The sequence below is a fragment of the Gracilinanus agilis genome, chromosome 1, assembly GCF_016433145.1.
Source record: "Gracilinanus agilis isolate LMUSP501 chromosome 1, AgileGrace, whole genome shotgun sequence".
NCBI classification, from domain to species: domain Eukaryota; kingdom Metazoa; phylum Chordata; class Mammalia; order Didelphimorphia; family Didelphidae; genus Gracilinanus; species Gracilinanus agilis.
The window spans coordinates 694768634-694790372 of NC_058130.1; the positions used below are offsets into that span (position 1 = coordinate 694768634).

Here is a 21739-nt window from a genome sequence, read left to right on the forward strand (position 1 = left end):
AGCTGGAAGACAATGAATGGGAGAACACAAAGAAAATCACAGAAATTGATTATGGTTACACTTGAAATGTATAAAAAATGTCTGGCGGTAAACATAGCTATCAATTCAGAATAAGTTGTCTGTGCACATTCACATTATGGAATGGTTAATGGAGTGGTCAAAGTAAACACCGTATCAAAGAAAAAACCAAATCAGGACTAAGGACATGGTATTACATATAAGATTATAGCAGCTCCAATCCAACCTGTTTAAACAATCTGTTGATTCCAAACTAGGAAGAAAATAATATCAATTTAGAATGAAAGTCATTTGTATAACATTACAAAGGCAGATCACAGATGATAATCAACAGCGGTATATCACAAAACAATGAAAAGTAGTTGGGAAGCAAACAATCTTGAACAATTTGGCATGAGATCTAACTCAGCTGGATCATCCTTGTCAATAACATGGTCTACATTCAAACTTCAAACAAATGGAAAAACTCTAAGTATGAATCATACATGTTCCCAATCAGGCTGGCATTTCTCTTACCTTACAATGGGAAGTTTCGTAAATGGGACAGGAGGCAAGTTTAGTCCATCTGGGAGAGAGATAAGTTCCATTGTACCCGGGCATTTTGAAGTGTAGCTTTCTAAGCTCTGTGTCACATCTTTCTTCTCTAAAGAGGGGAAACAAAAGGAAGTCAAGGTCTGTTACCCAAAAATAATACTGGCAGTTTTTCTAGAGCATAAAACACCATACAGATTCTCAGAATGTTAAGATGAGATGGTACAGTAAGAATTATGTATCCTAATATTCCATTTTTACATGCTGAGAACTCTGTTCAAAAGTTATACAACAAAAAAGACAAAAGAGGCAGATCTAGAAACCTAAAATGTGTGGCAATGCCAGAGCTTCAAGAACCTAGGTCTCCTTATCTCTATTTTGATGTTCTTTATCACTACATTCAGTCTACCTAGTTTCCATTCCAAATTGCTAAAGAGAAATGGAAAAATGTATCTTTTACAATATAAACAATAAGGTAATGATTTTAGAGAACTCAGAACTATGGTTTAATTGGTAAATCATAAATCAAACAAATTCCTATATCTAATTGTTGGTTGTTATTGTTGTTACTTGATGAGAAATCCAGAAAAGCAATCACCTCATTTTGAGAACAGTAATGTTAACTTGTATGGAAAAAACATGAAACAATAATAAAAAATTTCTTTCATTTATACATAGTGTCTGTCAAAGAGTTCCAACTGCTATCATGTAAATTATCTCATTTGCTTAATGTTAGGCATATTAAGATTAATTATAAAGGTTATATTCCATTATACTATCTCCAGCAACCTCTAGTTATCAAAATGAAAGGAATTATTGTATTGGTTATATCCAAGGCATCTGAATTTCAAGGAACTCCCAGTGTAATGGAAAGAGGACTAAAATATGAGTTCAAAGACTTGATTTCTAACCCTGGCATTGCCACACAAAAAAGGGCAGGGATTGTTTCCCTATTGTATCTACAACTCCAGGACCTAGTAACATTGCCTGTCACCTGGCATGTGCTTAATAAATACTTAATGATTGCTTTATTAGTAAAGGCATTTCACCTCTGAGGTCCCCTTTTAATTGGACCCAATTATTAAATTGCTCATCTACCTTCTAGTCAGGCTAAAGAATAGATTTTTTAGAAAAGCAATAAGTTTTGCTGAACTGAAAGTTTTTATTGTTTTTAAATTTTAGGGCTGTTTTAATTTATTTGTCAAAAATAGAATTTACCACAAAATTATAATGCATTCAAGCTGATACCAACAAAGTTCAGCCTGTCTCTCTGATGTTTTCACATATAACATTCAAGCTCTTTTAAAGGGCTTTGTTTTTGCTTTTGCTTTTTTTCCTTTGGAGCAAAATACATGTGACTTTTTTTTTAAGCAAAATAAAATGATGATTTTGTGTAACAGTATAGGAAAGCAACAAAGGCGCTGAAGAAATCTGATTTCCAATTTTTTCAGTATCAGTTTTCAAATTGGAGTCAAAATTCCATCTGGTGCCTTTCTTCCTCCTCCTTCTCCTTTTCCTTTCAGCAAGATGTTATAAGGCTCACTGGATTCACCAGTACCACATTTTTCCCCCAAGTTGCATGGTGCTTTTAATTTTAAATGTCACACAAAAATCTCAAGATGTAACTTTAAAAGTGTTAGGAGGGTAAATTGCTCAAGATGAAAACAGCCATTTCTAAGGCAAGGGACTTAATAGTGAAATTTCTTAAAAAGTCTTCAAATCATAAAATATTAGTGCTAGGAAGAATTTCAGAATATTAAGACATATATATATATAACATTAGAGTTATAAAGGACATTAAACCAGAGAAGATAATTTTTGAGAGCTAGAAAGGACCTTATAGATATCTAGTTAAACTAAAAAAAAAAAATGAGAAATCTAATCTGGTTCTGTGACTTGCTAAAGGTAACAGGACTAGGTGATTAGTTGACAACTAGAATTCTAACTCCAATTCAAATGTTCTCTTTTTTCTCTCCTATTCTTTGAACTCTAAGGAATCTAATGTGGGCATGTTTTACCCTATTTTTAGATACTTAAAAAATAGCTGAGCACTATTCATTAAAGCTTCATACCAATTCACTATCACAATTTACCCGAAAGCACAATGTATCAAAGCTTATAAATAGTTGGTAGACAGATTGTCACCACAAGCAGACCTTTAAAAAGCCTCAGAGTTTTGAGAGCCTACTGGTTCTAAAACACAACTCAAGGAGTTGTGACTCCACCCAAAGAAGCTCCCTGGCCTCTAAGCAAAGTGGTGTGAAAAGCCCTTAGATTATCAATACAGAAACGTTAACTTGGTCCCTTTGATACTGGTAGGCTTCGTAATTGGCAAAAGCAAAAAATGCTAATGATTGCTTGACTAAACCAAAACCAAGCTTATGCTTAATTATTTTCACAATTCTTATTGGTTCTTATTTTACATGATTTGGGGATAGTAATAGTAATTGGAAGTAATCCCTTTAGCATTTAAAACTAGAAGGGAGCTTAGAGTTCATTTATTAAAGCACACTTGTTGGGCAAATATAAATTCATCTGAACCTAATATTTAACTAGGATTAGAATTTTCACAAAGGGAAGTTTTTCTGATAATATTTACATATAATTTCATAGGCACAGATGGGTAAAAACTCACTCAGGTCACCAAATTTGACAACAATCAATCAACAATCATTTCTTAGATGTTTAATAAATGTTAGGCATTCTGATATGCAAAAACAGTACTAAATATTGCAAATGTACTATATAAGTGAGGAAATATGCAAATATCATTTCATCTATGCAAATAAACTTAACTTGTACTGAATGAAGCTGCTGTAATTATAAATTAAGGTATTGATATACTATAAATTATATTATTTCATTAGATCTCGGGGGATGGAGGGGAATGATTGATTTACACCAGGGGTAACTGGAAATGAGTTCACATAAAAATTAGTATATCTGAGAAGGATTGAACTGACAAGCAGGAGAGAAGTTGAAGTTCTCTAATGGATTCATCTAGAAATTTTAATTTAGTCTACTTTTCAAAATAACAGGATAGAAACTTCATATTTTTCTTTAAAATATACTATGGGGCAGTAAAATGGCTCAATGCATAGAAAGTCAGACTTAGAGACAGGAGGTCCTGAGTTCAAATTTGACCTCAGACACTTCATAACTGTGTGATCCCAGATAAGTCAACTCACTTAACCCCAATTGCCTAGCCCTTACCATTCTTCTGTCTTGGAACCAATACATAGTTTCAATTCCAAGACAGAAGATAAGTTTAAAAAAAAAAAACAAATAAAAAAGAAAACCTACAGTAAGCTGATACCTAAACCTAAACACCTCAAGAGATTTTTTTTTCTCTAAAACTTTGAGTTCATACAAGTTTAAAGAAAATCTAGATGTTAACTTAGCTACAAGGTTCATTTTAAAAAGTACAAAAAGTGCTTAACAAAACTTAGAACATAAAGAATTTATAACTGATCTACCTTTCCTAGGGATGACATTTGCATGAAATTTGGCTCAATGTTGTTTATCTATTTTTGTATCTTCTAAGTGATGACTTATGACTAGCAAGCCTACAGTAAGTCAACTAAGATATTCTGAACAGGTAGGGAATAGAAGACAAGAGGAACTAAATACACACAGCATCATCACAGAACCATCAAGCTTATCCTATTAAAGAATACTAACAAAAAATCAAGCAAGAGGGGCAGCTGGGTAGCTCCGTGGATTGAGAGTCAGGCCTAGAGACAGGAGGTCCTAGGTTCAAATCTGGCCTCAGACTTGTGTGACCCTGGGCAAGTCACTTGACCCCCATTGCCCACTCTTACCACTCTTCCACACAGGAGCCAATACATAGAAGTTAAGGGTTAAAAAAAATCAAGCAAGAAAAATATAGAATAATATAGAAAAAAAGGGATGTTTCACCGGAAGAAATGAATCTCCATAAGATCAGACTTTATCCTTGCAAAGCACTTTGCATACATTAATCTCTTTTTAACTAGAAAGTGGGGAAATTAATTCAGGAGATTAGGAATATGAGATTTAGAAGGTACAGTCACTATGGTCACACATCAGGAAAATGACACAACAGGGACTTAAATTCAAGTTTCCATGGAACAAGCCCACCATGCCTGTTTTAACTAAAACTTTCAAGTCATATAGATATTATACAATGTAATTTGAACAAGGCAAATCACCTAAACAATATACCTATGTACTGAAAAAATACTTAAAGCAGCAGATCAGGAACTGAACACAAATACTTTTATTCTAAATACAGTGATTTTCCATTAACATTCTTTGAAAGCACAAGAATTGTGGACTTGGAATCAGGAAGACCTGGATGGAAATCATGTTTCTAATAATTATTAGATGATACTTCTTCATTTACCTCCTAGTGTGGTACTCACACCTCAGGCCATGAACTCTAAACTGTCATTTCAAGTAGAACACAATCCCTACAACCCACTATGAAATCTAACGTCTCATCATTTCCCATCTGAGTGAACTAGTTGAGGACTTCTCACTCTGCCCCCAAGTCAGATAGTTCCCTGCCTTCCCCCAACTCTTTTCAGCTTCATTTTGTGTATTGTCTTCTCACTGGTCTGTACGTTCTCTGAAGGTAGTCACTGTCTTCCTTTTTTGTATTCATAAACCCAGCACTTATCAGAATACTTGGCATATAGTAAGTACTTAATAAACTTTTATTGATGAATTTATTGTCTGATCACTAGCTCAGTAAACATGAGAAAGTCACTTAAATTCTCTCAAGCCCCATCTTCCTCATCTGTAAAATAGCAATAATGACTGTAGTACCCATCTCATTGTGTTGATATGAAGCCCAAATAAGATGAAGTATATAAATTACTTTGAAAATTTAAAGCATCATATAAATTTTAATTATCATTATATTAACTACAATTGTTATTGTTATTATTGATATTAATTAGAGGATTGTCAGGGGTAAGAGTCCAACCTGTGATTCCATTTATGTAGGGAATTTAGTGATGAAACTCCTTCTACCATGGGAGATCATATTATAATATATATTTTATATCATATTATAATATCATAATTTATAGTCTTAAGAGGGTAGTTGGACACTGAAAGCCTAAATGACTTGCATAGTCACTTAGTATAAGTCAGAGGAAGTACATGAATTCAGATTTTCTTAACTCTGAGGCCAAAACAATCATTTTCATAGAATTGCAATATCTCTGAACTGGAAGAGATCTCAAAGATTATCCAGATTATCTATAACTGAACAAGAATTACCTCCACAAAACAAATGACATACAAATTTTTAACCTCTCCTTGAAAAGCTTACAGTGAAATGAGAGATAAACCAGGTAAGGAAAAATACTCAAGTTGAACACTAAAAAGACAAAAAAACACAATATTTCTCATTAAACCTATATGAGGCTTTAATAACCTGCAAGCTCAATTTAAGTCAACAGTGTGGAACAGTAGCCCAAAAGGCTATATATTTAGGTCATGTTAAGAGGTAAAATGACCAAGATTAGGATGATAACAACACAAATTAGTGTATTCTGTCCCTAAGAACAACATACCTGGAATACTATGTTCAGTTCTAGTTGCCACATTTTAAAAAGAACATTAAGAAATTGGAGTTCTTAGGACCTCCAAAGAAGGTAGAATAGGATGGTAAGAGGAAAGGATATCATGTTATACAAGGTTCATTTTAAGAAGCCTGATACTTCTAGCCAGGAAAGGGGGAGGGGGGTGGAAACGCGAAGGAAAGCACATTATGGTTACCCACCTTCAAAATCTACAGGGCCTATCATGAAGAATTTATTAGAATAATAGGTGTCCAGATAAAATAGAGTAACAAAAGGTTGCAGAAAAGATCGGCTTATTCACACATATTCCAGAAAAGATGTAAAAAGAGCACAAAACAAAATAATGATCAAGAATTCCAAAGAGAAACTACAAATAGTGCCTTCACCTAGCCCAGGACTACACAAAAAGATAATTAGAAACTTGCAGACACTGGTCATGGGATACTGCCAGGAAAAATAGTCTGAGCACTGAAGCCTTCTGGTTTAAATAAATAAAAAATAAAAGATTAAAGCTATTCAAGGTGTACCTGAAGTCTACAACACATAGTATCCAAAATTCAAAGTGATGGGGAAAGGAAGCCCCAAGAAAGTCAGAAACATGCAGGTTTGACTGCTTTGACCAAGAGCTGGGGAGCCAACAGAGCTCTTATTGGATACCCCAGGAAGGCTAGAAGTCCACAGATATCTGACCCAAGACATACAAAGGGGTTCTGAAGACTGAAGTACTCTTAATCCAGATGCTCCAAGAAGGGCTGAAATCTTCTAGCTTTCTGGGAACTGGCACACATGGGGAGGTAAAAGTCAGTGGCCAAAGCTAAGGAAACAGAGCTCAAGGCCAAATAAAAGCTTCCTATTGCATCTAAGAATGTAGAAGAGAGTTGAAACTGGCCTTGGCATAAAGTCCTAAATGGTGCTACATATCCAAGACATAAAAGAGGCCTTAACAAGAAATCAAAAGAAATAAGTGATACTGCCAAAAGAAATCTAAAATGTATTACTGGAAATTACAAAGTTTTTAAAGGGTCTAGTTTATATTTGCCTCCCTATTTCTTACTGAAGGTTAGAAATGCATAAGAAAAAGAAATTATATTAGAAGCAAACAACTGACTAAGAAAATGGTGTATGGGGATTCTAGGTGGCTCAGTGGATTGAGAGCCAGGCCTAGAGACCGAAGATTCTAGTTCAAATCTGGCCGTAGACACTCCCTAGCTGTGTGACCCTGGACAAGTAACTTAACCCCATTTCCCTAGCCCCTACCAGTCTTCTGCCTTGGAACTAATACTTCACATTGATTCTAAGACAGAAGATAAGGATTTTTAAAAGAAACAAAGAAAAGAAAATGGTGGGTGAATATGGGATTTGGATTTCTAGATTACAGCCTAAAATAAAGACCAAGAGCTGGGGAGCCAACAGAGCTCTTATTGGATACCCCAGGAAAGCTAGAAGTCCACAGATATCTGACCCAAGACATACAAAGGGGTTCTGAAGACTGCAGTACTCTTAATCCAGATGCTCCAAGAAGGAGCCCATTCCTACCAAAGATGGAACATAGCTAACTAGGACTGGTAAAAAATATTTTTTTTGCCTTGTGCTTTGCAAATCTAATTTAAAAGGCTTTGGAATAAAAAAATGAGGTAGGGAGACAAGTGTTTATGTGTATCCACCAAGCTACATGTTATATGGAAAAAGCTACAATGAAGGAAGATAATAGCAGTTGAAAAACTCAATATCCACAGGAGTTGAAACCAAGGGAAGAATCAAGTAATAAAAACTTTCCCCTCTAATATTTATACATAAATGTTCAAGGTTTAAGCAACAAACAAGAGGATCTAGATCTCATCCTGCAAAGAGGCAAATTTGACCTCAGTTATCATTGAAACTTGTTTGGATGGAAGAAAAGATAATAGTCTGGAAGAAGATAGTCAATCAAAAATTATTTATCAGGTGCCTATTTGTATCAGACACTATGCTAGGCATAGAGGACTGAAACAGTCCCTATTCTCAAGAAGTCTACATTTTATCATGGAATATAACTTAAGAATCAATAAAAATGAATGCACCATAGTTTAGGGAAGGAAGATTTTAGCAAAGATTTTAATGAAGTATATTATTCTTGTGGATAAAGTGAAAAGAACTATGCCAAAAGAATACAACTGAATAGATTCAGAAGTGGTTGACTGGTCAGACTCAAAAGGTAATTAATGGTTCTATGTAATTTTGGAATAAGGACTCTAATTGAATGTCCCAGGAATCTGTGCTTGGTTCTCTACTACTTAGCATTTTTATAAATGAACTGGATAAAAGCTAGCCACCTAGTGTGCCATCAAATTCTAAAATGGTACAATGTTTTCATCTGGAAGTCAGGATCCAGAGAGATTCAATGCACTGGAGGAATTTACCAGATAAATCTAGTAAAATGAAAACAAAACACACACACACACACACACACACACACACACACACACACACACCATCCAGTTCTAGAATCATGATTATTTCAACTCTGCAATTTTTCCTAACAAGAGTGTGTCAGCCTACTCTTCCTTACTCCTACTCCTCTGGAACTTTTAAAAGCACCTTTCACTGGCCACCTCATTTCTAGGTGTGCCTGACCACTTTGGAATGTAAGCTCCTAAAAAGCAGGGGTTGTATTTGCTTTTTTAATTGCATCCATGGCACTTACCATATGGCTTGATTACATAAAATTATTTTTCACACATTCATGAAAGTAAAATTTTACACTTGAGTTCAGGAAGTCAACTTCACAAGTATAAGGTAGGGAATTATAAGGGCCTCAATAGCCAACTATATGAAGAAATCAAGAGAAGCCAAAATCCCCTAACTGACCCAGTAGAAGTTCTGCATTGATGAAGGAAAGTATCTTTGTTATCCTGCTGGGGAATCTGAATATCAGCTAGCTGCCAATTCCCCAGACATTTACCTCAGCATGATTCAGCATCAGTCCCTACTCACCAGGTCCAGTCTCCTTGTTCTAGCTCCCAAATGTCTTGTCCTAATGGACTCTGATTAAAAACCCCCTAAGTTCTACTGGTTTTGATGCCCTTTTCCACCAGAGACTCTACAAGACCTGACCTGTTTCCACCTTCCTTGACTGCCTTCTCATACTATGGAGGCATATTTCCACTCTATAAAGCTTCCTCTCTTTATTTTCTGAAAGTTCCCATCTTGTATTATGTTTTAGTTCTGTGGTGCTCCACCTCCTGGCCTGCTAGTTTTGTCTTTAGAAGCATCAGCCACTGAGCAGAATTGGAATTAGTGGTCTTGGCAACTGTCCCCCCTACTGAAACCATAACTTTTGGCAATGCAGAACAACACATAATACCAAGAAGCTCATGTAACAGACCAGGGTTATGACTATGGATTGGCTCTGAACCTTGTCCCCCTCCAGTTCTTCTCCTTGGTTACACAAAATAAAGGAGATTGCTGCTACAGCCTTGTACTGTCTCTAGAATCCTGAACCCCACCTCAGTCTACACTGAGACAGAAGGGCATGGTTAAAGAACATTTTGCCAGAAAAGGATCAAGGGGTGTTGGTGGACTAAAGAAATATAATTCAGTAGTTAAAAGAACCAATGTAATTCTGAGCTGCAATCATAGGCACAGATCTATAAATGTTTTAATATTGTTATTATCGTGATTGTTTCTGTATTGAATTGTTTACGATACCCATAATATCTTTCATCAAACTAAAAATATTCCTAATCTATAAGTAAAGTCTTTTACTTGAGACACAAAGATAAATAATACAGGGTCCCTACTTATAATAGCTATAATATAAATGAGAGCACCAAAGTCCTACTGCAATGTCCCATCAGGAAAATTTTGTAAATTTCATTGTCTAAATTTTAATAAAGTGATAATATGCCAAATGGTATTCTTTTGAAAAGCACTAAGAGAGGTGGGTTAGATTACAGTAGATACTACTGTATCTATACAAAGATACTATAGACTTTGAAAGCCATGATAACAGAATACAAACTCTAACAGGTAACACTAAATGGAAAAATTGGGCAGAAACTCTGTACCTCTCTTTGAAGCAGTCTCTTTTTTTCTTTTTTGAACCCTTATCTTCTGTTTTAGAGTACAAACCAAGTATTGATTTCTAAAGCAGAAGAGAAGTGCCCAGGGTCACACATTTGGGCGGCATTTGAGATCAGACTTGAATGCAGGTCCTCCCAACTCCAAGCATAGCATTCTAGAAGCAGACTTACAAAATTCCCAGAGAATTGTTATCAGAAGTCTAGTCACCAAATGATGAATTCTGTTGACTACAGTAGCTCATGGACCCTTTCTATTAAAATATGCACCAAAACAACTCTTATTAAGGAGTTATTACCTTCATGAAATCATGGATCCTTGAAGCACTAAAGTACATATGAGAAAATATATGGCATGAGAAGGGTGCAAAGTGACAAGAGTTCAAATGAGAGAAAGAATGATATCGGACAGGATTGGCGAGGAGGGTGTGTCACACAAAGCCACAAATGGATTCCTCTACCAGAACAATTACTGCTGATACACAAAGTTGTCAATGCCTAAGTAATCTTTTCCAGCCAGAAAAACAGCATCAAGAAAAGGAAGGGGATTAAAAGTCATCTAATATGACCCCTAGTCTGGCCAAGTAAGTTATATCTATGGAAACTTTCAAATGTGTATGTATTTTCAAAATCTTAAGATAGAAACATGGCAATAAAGTAGGACATGACAACAGTGCATATTTAACAAGTAAACCATACACTATATAGTGTTTCTTTAGAAAGACACATAACAAAGAAACCATCATCTTGAAGGAAATCATTCATACTTCCAGCCAGTACAAATGGAGAAGAAAATGTGTGCTTAAGTAAGCAAATCTGAAGAAACTTAGGCTAGCATTTGTTAGAAAATAGAATAGTCTGCTTTTTACGGAAGGCAGGCTCCTATCACCAAAGGTCATCATGAAGGGAATCTTACAGAGGGCACTCACAGTAGGACAGGGAATTATACTCAGCCTGTAAGGCTCTACCTTTAGGATTCTATGATTCATTTTAAAGGAATTACATGATGTGGCACGAAGAACACTATACTTCAATTCAACTCAGAAGATCTGTATTCAAGTACTATCTCTACCATTGTGTGTGTTTCATTGAAGAATCCAATTTACACAGAAAATTATAGTTTATAAAGCACTATTCTCACAACAATCTTGTGAGTTAAGTAAAGCAAGTATTCAATTATACTAAATTTAGGTGAGAAGGACCATTGGAGGGTTGTGGAGTCTAATCAGCTTAACTTTTTTTTAAATTCCCTCAATAACATCCCAAACAACTAGCCAGCAAGGTCATGCTTGAATCTGTAGCATGATGGAAAAAACATGGGCTGTGAGTCCAGAAACCCAGGCTCTAGATGTAGCACTGCAATTATGCAATATTAAGCACAAGATCCAAACTCTTTTCATTATGCTAGGATACAAATACAGGTCTTTCACCTTTCAAACTCAAGACTATATCACCCTACTATACCATACCTAGTTATGTAAACAGGAAAAAGTCATAATCTATGAACAACAATGTGCAGGGATATTGGAGGGGGGCAAGGATTGCTAAACCACTGTCAGTGTCATTTGAAAGACAGTGGAGGAGAATGAGAAAGATACTACAGGTCTAAAGTAGGGAAGATGATAGTCTATTTTTCAGTAAAACAAAAAGAATAGTCTGCAAATAAAGGCAATTAACTTCAATTCTTGGGAAAGTTCTATAATGAACTATTAAAAAAAAAAAAGACTGAAGATCTATAAAAGGAAGACAGATTACAAAGAGCCAGTCTGTTTTTATCAAGAATAAGTCATGGGGTTAAGTGAACACAAAATAGTATACCTGTCAGATCTCTGGGAAAGGAAAGATTTTAAAACAAAGCAAGAGTTAGAGAAAATTACAAAATGTAAATTAAATGGTTTTGATTACATTAAGCTAAAAAGCTTTTGTACAAACAAAAACAATGTAGTCAAAATCAGAAGGGAAACAACAAATTGGGAAAAAATCTTTACAACAAAAAACTCTGACAGGGGTCTAATTACTCAAATATACAAGGAGTTAAAGCAATTGTATAAAAAATCAAGCCATTCCCCAATTGATAAATGGGCAAGAGACATGAATAGGCAATTCTCAGGCAAAGAAATCAAAAGTATCAATAAGCACATGAGAAAGTGTTCTAAATCTCTAATAGAGAAATGCAAATCAAAACAACTCTGAGGTATCACCTCACACCTAGCAGATTGGCTAAAATGAAAGAAGGGGAGAGTAATGAATGCTGGAGGGGGTGTGGCAAAATTGGGACATTAATGCATTGTTGGTGGAGTTGTGAACTGATCCAACCATTCTGGCTGGCAATTTGGAACTATGCTCAAAGGGCTATAAAAGAATGCCTGCCCTTTGATCCAGCCATACCATTGCTGGGTTTGTACCCCAAAGAGATCATAGATAAACAGACTTGTATGAAAATATTTATAGCTGTGCTTTTTGTAGTGGCAAAGAACTGGAAAAGGAGGGTATGTCCTTCAGTTGGGGAATGGCTGAACAAACTGTGGTTTATGCCAGTGATGGAATACTATTGTGCTAAAAGGAATAATAAAATGGAGGAGTTCCAGGTGAACTGGAAAGACCTCCAGGAACTGATGCAGAGCAAAAAGAGCAGAGCCAGAAGAACATTGTACACAGACACTGATATACTGTGGTAAAGTCGAATGTAATGGACTTCTGTACCAGCAACAATGCAATGACACAAGACAGCTATGAAGGATTTATGGTAAAGAACACTACCCACATTCAGAGGAAGGACTGCAGGAGAGGAAACATAGAAGATAAACAATTGCTTGAATGCATGGGTCGGGGTGGACATGATTGGGGATGTGGACTCGAAACAACCACACCAATGCAACTAACAACAATATGGAAATAGGCCCTGAACAAGGACACATGTTACAACCAGTGGAAATGTGCGTCGGCCATGGGTGGGGGGAGAGCAGGGGGTGAAGGGGAAAGTAGGGGCATGAAGCATGTAAACAGGTTAAAAATGAATATTAATAAATGTTTAAAAAATAATAATAATAAGTCATGGGGGCAGTTAGGTGGCTCAGTGGATTGACAGCCAGGCCCAGAGACAGAAGATCCTGGGTTCAAAACTGACCTCAGACACTTCCTAGCTGTGTGATCCTGGGCAAGTCACTTAACCCCAACTGCCTAGCCCTTACCACTCTTCTATCTTAGAACCAATACACAGTATTAATTCTAAGACAGCATGAAAAGGTTTTAAAAAAAGAAAAGAATAAGTCACACTAGATTACCCTCCATTTTTTCTTTTGATATGACTTACTAGGCAGGTAGATCAGGAAAATTTTGTAAATTTCATTGTCTAAATTTTAATAAAGTGATAATATGCCTAATGGTATTCTTTTGAAAAGCACTAAGAGAGGTGGGCTAGATTACAGTAATATTACATAGATTCCAAACTGCCTCACTGCACATACTCAAAGAATCATCCTATCTGAATAATTATTAAGCTCTCTTCTCAAGCCTCTTGCTGCACTCCCACGTCATGCTCTCTTAGGGGAAGACCTTACCTCATACTTAAAGGAGAAAAGAAAAGCTCTTTTCCTAGAGCTCTTTCTTCTACACTCCTACTCACTTCACATCAAGGCCAAATCCTCTCCAAATAGGTATGGTCCCTTCCCCTCCCTAACCCTGCACCTACAGAACAGCTCCACTATCAGTCTCTCCAATCTTCACTCTCTACCAACTTGTTCCTTCCCTGCTACCTACAGTTTCAAATATGCCCAACAATATCACATCCTGAAAAAAACCTCACTATATTCCACCATGCCCACCAACTATCCATCTACTCTCTCACCTCCTTTCCTCAGCCTAACTCCTTGAGAAAGACTATAAACTTTCAGTGCCTTCTCTCCTCTCTCTCTCCTCCTAACCCTATGTAGTCTAGCTTCCAATTTCATTACACAAATGAAACTGCTCTCTCTAAAATCACCAATTAGCTTCTAATTATCAAATTGCTTCTCTACCCTCAGCCTTCTTGATCTCTCTGTAGGATGATACTTTTAACCACCCTCTTTCCCTAGATGCTCTCGTCTCTGGGTTATTTATGACACTGTTTTCTCTTTGTTCTCTTCCTATGTGAGCATTGCTTCTCAAGCCCCTTTGCTTGATCATCATCGAGGTCATATTAACTGTAGGTATACCCCAACCCCAAGATTCTTTACTCTTCTCTTTTCATTGAATACTCTCTCTTGTAGTAACTTTATTGGCTCCATGGCTTCAATTATTTCTATGCAAACAACTCCCAAATCTATATATGCAGTCTCTCTTCAAGAAAGTTGGGATTGCACCACCAATTAACTGCCTGTTATACATTTCTAACTGGATGTTCATATCTCAAACTCAGCATTCCCAAAATATTGTATTACCCTTCAAACCTATCCTCTTTCTGAATTTCCCTATTACTTCCCTATTGGAGGGCATAATTTTTTCTAGACATCCAAGTTTACAACTTGGTAGCATTCTAAAGTTCTCCATCTCATTCACCTTACATAGCCAGTTGCCATTTCTATCTCCATAATATTTGCATGTTCCTTCTGTCCTTTCACACAACTGCCACCCTAGTTCAGGTTCTAAACACTTCTTGCCTAAATTATTAAAATGGTCTCCTAATTTACCTCTCTGCTTCAAGTCTCCCCTCATTCAAATCCATTCTCAATACAACTGCCAAAGTGACTTTCCTAAAACATAGGTATGACCATATCACTCCCCCCTATTCAATAACCAACTCTAGTTGCTTCCTATTCCTCTAGGATCAAGTATAAACATCTATTTGGCATTTTTAAAGCACAAAATCACTCATTCATATTTTCTCAGAATAATTACATATTACTCCCATCTAAGTTCTCTATAAGTGCATGTTCAAACACATTAGCTTACCTGATGTTCCCCACACACAAAGCTCCATCTCCTATGTCCCAATCCTTGCACTAGCTGCCATGCCTGGAATATTCTCTGGCTATATCTTCATTTCATGGAATCCTTGGTTTCCTTTAAGACTCAGCCACTTTCTGTTTTCAGCCCTCCTTAGTACTTCCAGTTGCTTGAGTCTTCACTTGATTTGAATGTATCTATTATAGAAATATATTCATACATGTCTCTCCCACTAGAATTTAACTTAAAGAGAGGAGCTATTTTGAATTTGTCTTAGAATGCCAGTACTTAGATGCAGTACCTACCACAGAGAAAGCATTTAACTAATGCTTGTTGATTGATCAATCTGAAGAAGGTCTTTAATGGGGAGTCCCAATGATCTGTATTTGTCTCCATGTTATTATGTTTTATTAATGATGCATGAAGACATGGATGAAATACTTATCAAATTTATCAATGACACAACTGAGTAAGAAAGCTAATGCACTGGACAGAAGTTGCAATCTGAAAAGATCTTAGCAGTCTAGACAGCAGAACCAGAAATGGGTAGAAACTTTAAAAAAGGCAAGTTTAGGCATTGTGTCAAAAATAATTACCTAACAATTAGCGTTATCTAAAAGTGTAATGGTCTGAATTTTCAGAGACTACTTCTCCCTCTACAGTCCTTCAAGAATTGCTTGGATGAACATTTATCAGGTATGCTGTAGCAGAAGTTCTTTTTATGTTGATAGCCACAAAGATCTCTTTCAATTCTAAAATTCTGTGTTCTCATCTATAAAATGTGTACCTAGCACATGAGTTTCGTTAGACGTTGATTCATTCAGTAAAAACTGATTGCAAGGCTCAAATAAGGTAATGGATTTCAAATACTTTATATCATGAAACACACTATACAAATATCAGAGATCCTATAGATGGGGAAGATTACTGACTTTGCTTTTTTAAGTCTATATGGCCAAGTAAGGTGATCATCCAAATATCAACAATGAAGCATCACAGTACCAAACTAATGGTAGAAAAAACTATTTTATTTACACACACACACACACACACAAACGTATATGTGTGTATAAAAAATGTAATATAATGTTCTTGTCATATAATAGGAAAATACTTCTTCTCCATACAACTTTGATTAATAAGAAAAGCATGCAATGAAATAAGGATTGCAATGTTAACTGCCTTCTATCAACATTCCTTAAACTATTTTTCACTTAATTACCACAATGACAGTTTAGATTCCTTGATAAGCAGTCACTTGGGCACACTAAGAGATGAAATATTTTTCCTTAATATATTCAAGCATATAAACACAGTCTGCCAAACTGACGAGCAATTACATTAAGCCACTAGCTATTATATAACCTTCAGCTCAACCACTAACCAGAAGGTTTTTTTTTCCAAAATATCAGGAGACTTAATCATAAACCCCAAAATAGGTGAGAGAAAACATAGGCATGAGATATAAAAATAATAAAAATGCAACAAATATTCTCAAGTGACTATGTATGCAGAGCCCTTGGGAAGTGCTGAGAGAGATAAAAAGTTTAAATAAGACATGAGTCACACTGTCACAAAGACAATCTAATAAAAATAACATTAAAACAAAGACAAACAATAATTGACAAAGGAAAAAGTGAAATGGTAGTTGGATTCTAAATTGGGTTATACTTCTGGCTCTACCAATAGCTGTATAGTTTAGGACAGTGGTTCCCAAACTTTTTTGGCTTACCGTCGTCCCCTTTCCAGAAAAAATATTACTTATCCCCCTGGAAATTAATTTTTTAAAATTTTAATAGCAATTAATAGGAAAGATAAATGCCTATGGCCATCATTGCCCCTCCTGAATTGCTGCAGCACCCACCAGGGGGCGGTAGCGCCCACTTTGGGAATCACTGCTCTAGGACATACCCATTCCTCTCTCTCAACCTGAGTGTCCTCCTCCATATCACAAAGATATTAAATTAAATGTTCTTCCAAAATAGCCTTCTTATTCTGTGACCTCTAATATCTAATCCATCCCTATCTTCAACAATTTAAGAATGGTTTAGGTAAACATCACCTAAAAATATAGGGATTGTGCTATCAAAGTCCATTACAGGTACATAATAAATGCTTATTGACTAGATTTCTCCTCATTCCAGAGGCTTTATTTTTTATTGTATGGGTTTATCTTGTGCTATATAACAGTCAGGCTTTTCTATCTTTGAGATATCTACATTTAGATGTCCTGCTAGTACCTCAAAGTCAAAATGTCCAAAACTGGATTCATCTTACCCCCCAAAAAAACTATCATTGATATCAAGTTACCTAATTTTCTTTATCCACTTAGGACTAAAATTTTTGAGTCTTCTTTTACTCCTCCCTGTCCCTCAACCTCTCCATCCAATAACTTCCAACTCTTGTTGATTCTATCATTACAATTTTTCCTTCAACTCAAGTCTTTCTTCTCCTTCACAAGAGATTTAACAAAAGTGGTGATTTCCTTCAATCTCTCCATATCTATTAGAGTCAGATCTTGTCAGTTCTATCTCCACAATATAATTTATATCCATTCTCTTCTTTTTATTCAGGTAGCTACCAACCTACTTCACATACTCTTCACCTTTCATCTGGACTACTGCAGTTGCCTAACAAATCTCCCTGCTTTCCACTTTTCCCAATCCTCCTGCTAGCTGCCAAAACCATCTTTCTAAAGCACAGGCCTAACAATGCCAATTTCAGTGGCTCCCTATTGCCTCTAAGAAAAAATACAAAATCCTCAGCTTCCTGTCTGAAGCCCTTTACAAACAAGCCTACCTTTTTAGGCTTATTTGACTTTACTCCCCCTTTCACATAAACTATGTTCCAGGCAAATTGGCCTGCATGCTGTTCCCTGAAATTGGCATTATATCCTTCTACCCATATTTTTACACTGATTCTGTCTCCTGTGGGAAACCTTTCTTGATTCTACTCATTGTAAGAGCTTCCTCCTTCTTCAAAATATCATATATTTAACTTATTTGCTTAAATGTTGTAAGAAAAACCTTCTTAGTAAAAGAGTCAATCTTAACACTAGGGCCTGTGAATTTTTAAAAATATCTGGATGGTACTATGAATTTTATTTTATGCACTTAAAACTTTATTCTAAAACTTAATTCTGAGTATAGATGCATAGGCTTCATGGACTGCCAAAAGATTCCACAATACAAAAAAAAAAAAAAAAAAAAGGTCAAGAACCCACACTTTAGTAAAATGTAAATTCAATAGAGGAAGGACCTGCTTTTCATTTTTGCCTTTTTAGCCCCAGTTGCTAGCAAACTGCCTTGCACAAAGCAAGCATTTAATTTTTACTGTATTTGTTCATTAAAAATGTTCTCTCCTTCCTTTACATTTGGTTCCCAATTACATGAATATAATGCTTATTGCTTACAGAATTGAATTGTTTAAATGCTGCTTCTACATTTTAGACTATAAGTTTCTGGAGAAGAAGATACATATTATAATCTCTTTTCATCTCTGTTTCTTCATCTATAAACTGGAAGATGGATATGATTACCTCTAAAATGTCTCCCAGCTCCTTATACCTACAGTCCTAGTGCCTATCTTTGCATGTCTAGCATCTAGCACAATGCCTTATGCAAAGTAAGTACTTAATAAATGCTTCTTAAATTCAATTTATATTAACAGGTATGTTGTACATAAAAGTATTTTAAATGAACTTAGGGAAGCACTATATAAAAGAATTTTATTATGAACCTTTTTGTAAAACAAAAAAAAATCCTTAATCAATTTTTGTAAGGTCATTTTTTTTAATCTCTAGTTTCCTTAAATCAAGCATACATTTTGTCAGCAACACACTTTCCCTTGTACAGATGGTTGGGTGTTGACAGATGGTAAACACAAACCAACCGCATGAGCTCAGTGAATCCTGTATCCCCAAAATAAGAACTTAAGTTCACTTGCATTAAGAAAGGATATGGTGGGTGAGGGGGACAGGGAGGAAAAGGGAAAGATGTGATTGTGGGCATAAAGTTATGAAAAGTTCACAGGATGATAGAGGCAGAGCTGCCAGAGATTGTGGAAGTCATTCAATGCCAATCCTCTCCCTTTACAAATGAAAATGCTATGGGTCAGAGTAATCAAATGACTTCTCCAGAGTCACTCAGCTAGGACATGTTAAACAGGATTCTGACCCTAGTTTTCCTAACTCCTGTTATAGGATAATGGGGGCACAGTCCTCCTCTGATGGTGTGAGGAGCTGAAGCTGAGTGTGAAATCCCTAGGTGTAACACTATGTTGTGGTGGTGAACACTAAGGATCCCACAAGAATATTTCTGAAGAAACTAATACACCCAGCTTCAATATAACAGTGTCCCAGGATAAGTGGTCAAGTGAAGAGGCTGTGGTTTAGATCACACAGCTCTTATGCCTGCTTATCCTGGCCCCAAATTGTGGATAAACGCTGGTTGACTGTGACTTAACTTTGGTTAGAATAATCCCTCCTTCTTCCACTACCCGATATGATTGTTAATCCTTGAGGTAAAGAATGACATTCACTTAAGTAAATTTAAGATTTAATGGTAACAAACTTAGGGAAGGGAACAGGGAATTGAAGGAGAGAGGGGTAAAGGAAATCCTTGGCTTAAGCTATCAATGATCAGATGTTATGAGAATTGAAGGTAATCAGGGTTCAAGTTAGACAGTTGTTGTGGCTTTGACTGCCAGATTCAACCTGGCAAAGCCAGGTTTGATGAATGAATCAGGTTTGATGGTGATAGATATTGCTTCTTCTTGATGAGTCAGGATATACAGTCTGGAGTCACACAGGATTTGAGAGTATGGTAGTGATTAGAGCTGGTTGCTAGTATCCCAAGTTGAATTGGCCTACCCAAATCCCAACTAAGACCTCCCACCAAAATCCCTTCTCCAAGTTGAGACCCCTTTTGGTCCAAAATCCTGCTATTTATAGTCTTCCCAGCAACTGACTTTTGCCCTTGCTGGCTCATGGCAAGCTCGATTGATTCTAAGTTCCAAACTGCCAGCTGTCAATCATTCTGCTTTTCATATTGCAATGCCAATAACATTACACTCCCTGCCCAGTGCTTTTCCTCTCTACCAATGCTGCCTCTCAGAGATAGCTGACATCTCCCTCACCACCATCTGAGAAGTGGTTCCATCTTCTCCACTGGATGTGTTTTCTTCTACAAGAATATAAGCTCTGAGAGCAGGAACTGTTTTCTTGCTTATACTTTGTGTTCCCAGGACTTCACACAGTGAATGGCATATACTATCGTGTTTATTGGACACCTGGCAACTGACTGATGCTTATTATTTAGTCTGATTGCCTCTTCTTCAAAGGGAAAAACTATTATTAGGTGAAATTCAGCTGGGTTCCATAATTAGGAAACTGGCAAAATTGAAGAACCTATGTATATCTGTGCCATAAGTGTCAGACTATTATCATTAGCTTTTAACTGTCTGAGTTTTGTGTTCCTTTAAGAACTTATCTATTAGCGTTTGAACTCATAAACCTATGTCTCATCTCTACATTCTGTAGAAAATGGATCACCTTCAAAGAAACTGACCTGTGTCTATCAATGGACAACAGGAAGAAGTCAGAATAGTAACCAAAACTGGTCAGTTTATAAAAGGAAGCCATCGTTAATGAGATCTAACCCTGCAGTTTAAGAATATAGCCATTAGCAACCCTCATTTTATTTTCTAAGAGATAGAGTAGTATAGGACAGTGATGGGCAAACTTTTTAAAGAGGAGGACCAAAGGAAAGGAAATGTTCATCCGTCAGTCTGTTTCTAAGCCAACTCTTTCGAAGTTTCATTGTATTGTATCCTACTCATTGTATTCCTCAGATTAGGAATAATGTCCCCCAGCTGGGTAGAACATTTCAGCCCCCCCGCCCCAGTCTGGCCCACAGGCCATAGTTTGCCTATCACTGGTATAGGGAATAGAGGACTGGCCTTGGAATCAAGAAGACTTGAATTCAAGTCTTGCTTCTGACACATAACAGCTGTGGAATCATAAGAAGTCATTTAACTTTGCAGTGCTCCCAAACAACTTTGTAAGACTACATATTAGAGACCAATTACTGATCAGCATATATTAAAGATCAACACAGAGAATGTCGCATATCAATGAAATCAGAGACTCCCTTCCCCCAAAAAATTTCTTTATACATGACAGTCATAATGATAATTATGAAGATAAACATACTGCTCTTGTCATATCATGTCACAGACCCCAAGTTGAGAGGAAAATTGTCATAATCATGTCAATGTGTTATAATATGCAAAATATCATATTATATATGATTATTATCCTTATAGTTGTGGCTGCTGTGTATAAAGAAAAAATTTTGAGGGGGTCAGGACCTGTGATTTCTTTGGGAATTTGGACTCTCAAGTGTGAGAACTCTTAATCTATGCAGATCAGTAAATGCTCTCTAATTTATTTATATTTAGAAAATATAGACATAGACAATATTTATATATTTATAAATACGGATAACATCTATATGTGAATATTGTATACATTAAACAAAATAGGTGGCATTTGCATATAAAATACAATTATTATAGTTCTTCAAATTATGATTAATATTTATATAATACTTTAAAGATTACAAGGATCTTTCCTTA

General features: G+C 36.1%; 1 protein-coding gene across 1 annotated transcript in view; it reads right to left on the minus strand.

The window, feature by feature from the left end:
• TRAPPC9 (trafficking protein particle complex subunit 9) overlaps nucleotides 1-21739 on the minus strand; it is a 1005189-nt gene that overhangs the window by 856462 nt on the left and 126988 nt on the right. The window contains exon 10 of the mRNA XM_044684475.1: nucleotides 535-661. Coding sequence (XP_044540410.1) covers nucleotides 535-661 — 127 coding nt within the window. The remainder of the gene's footprint in view (nucleotides 1-534; nucleotides 662-21739) is intronic.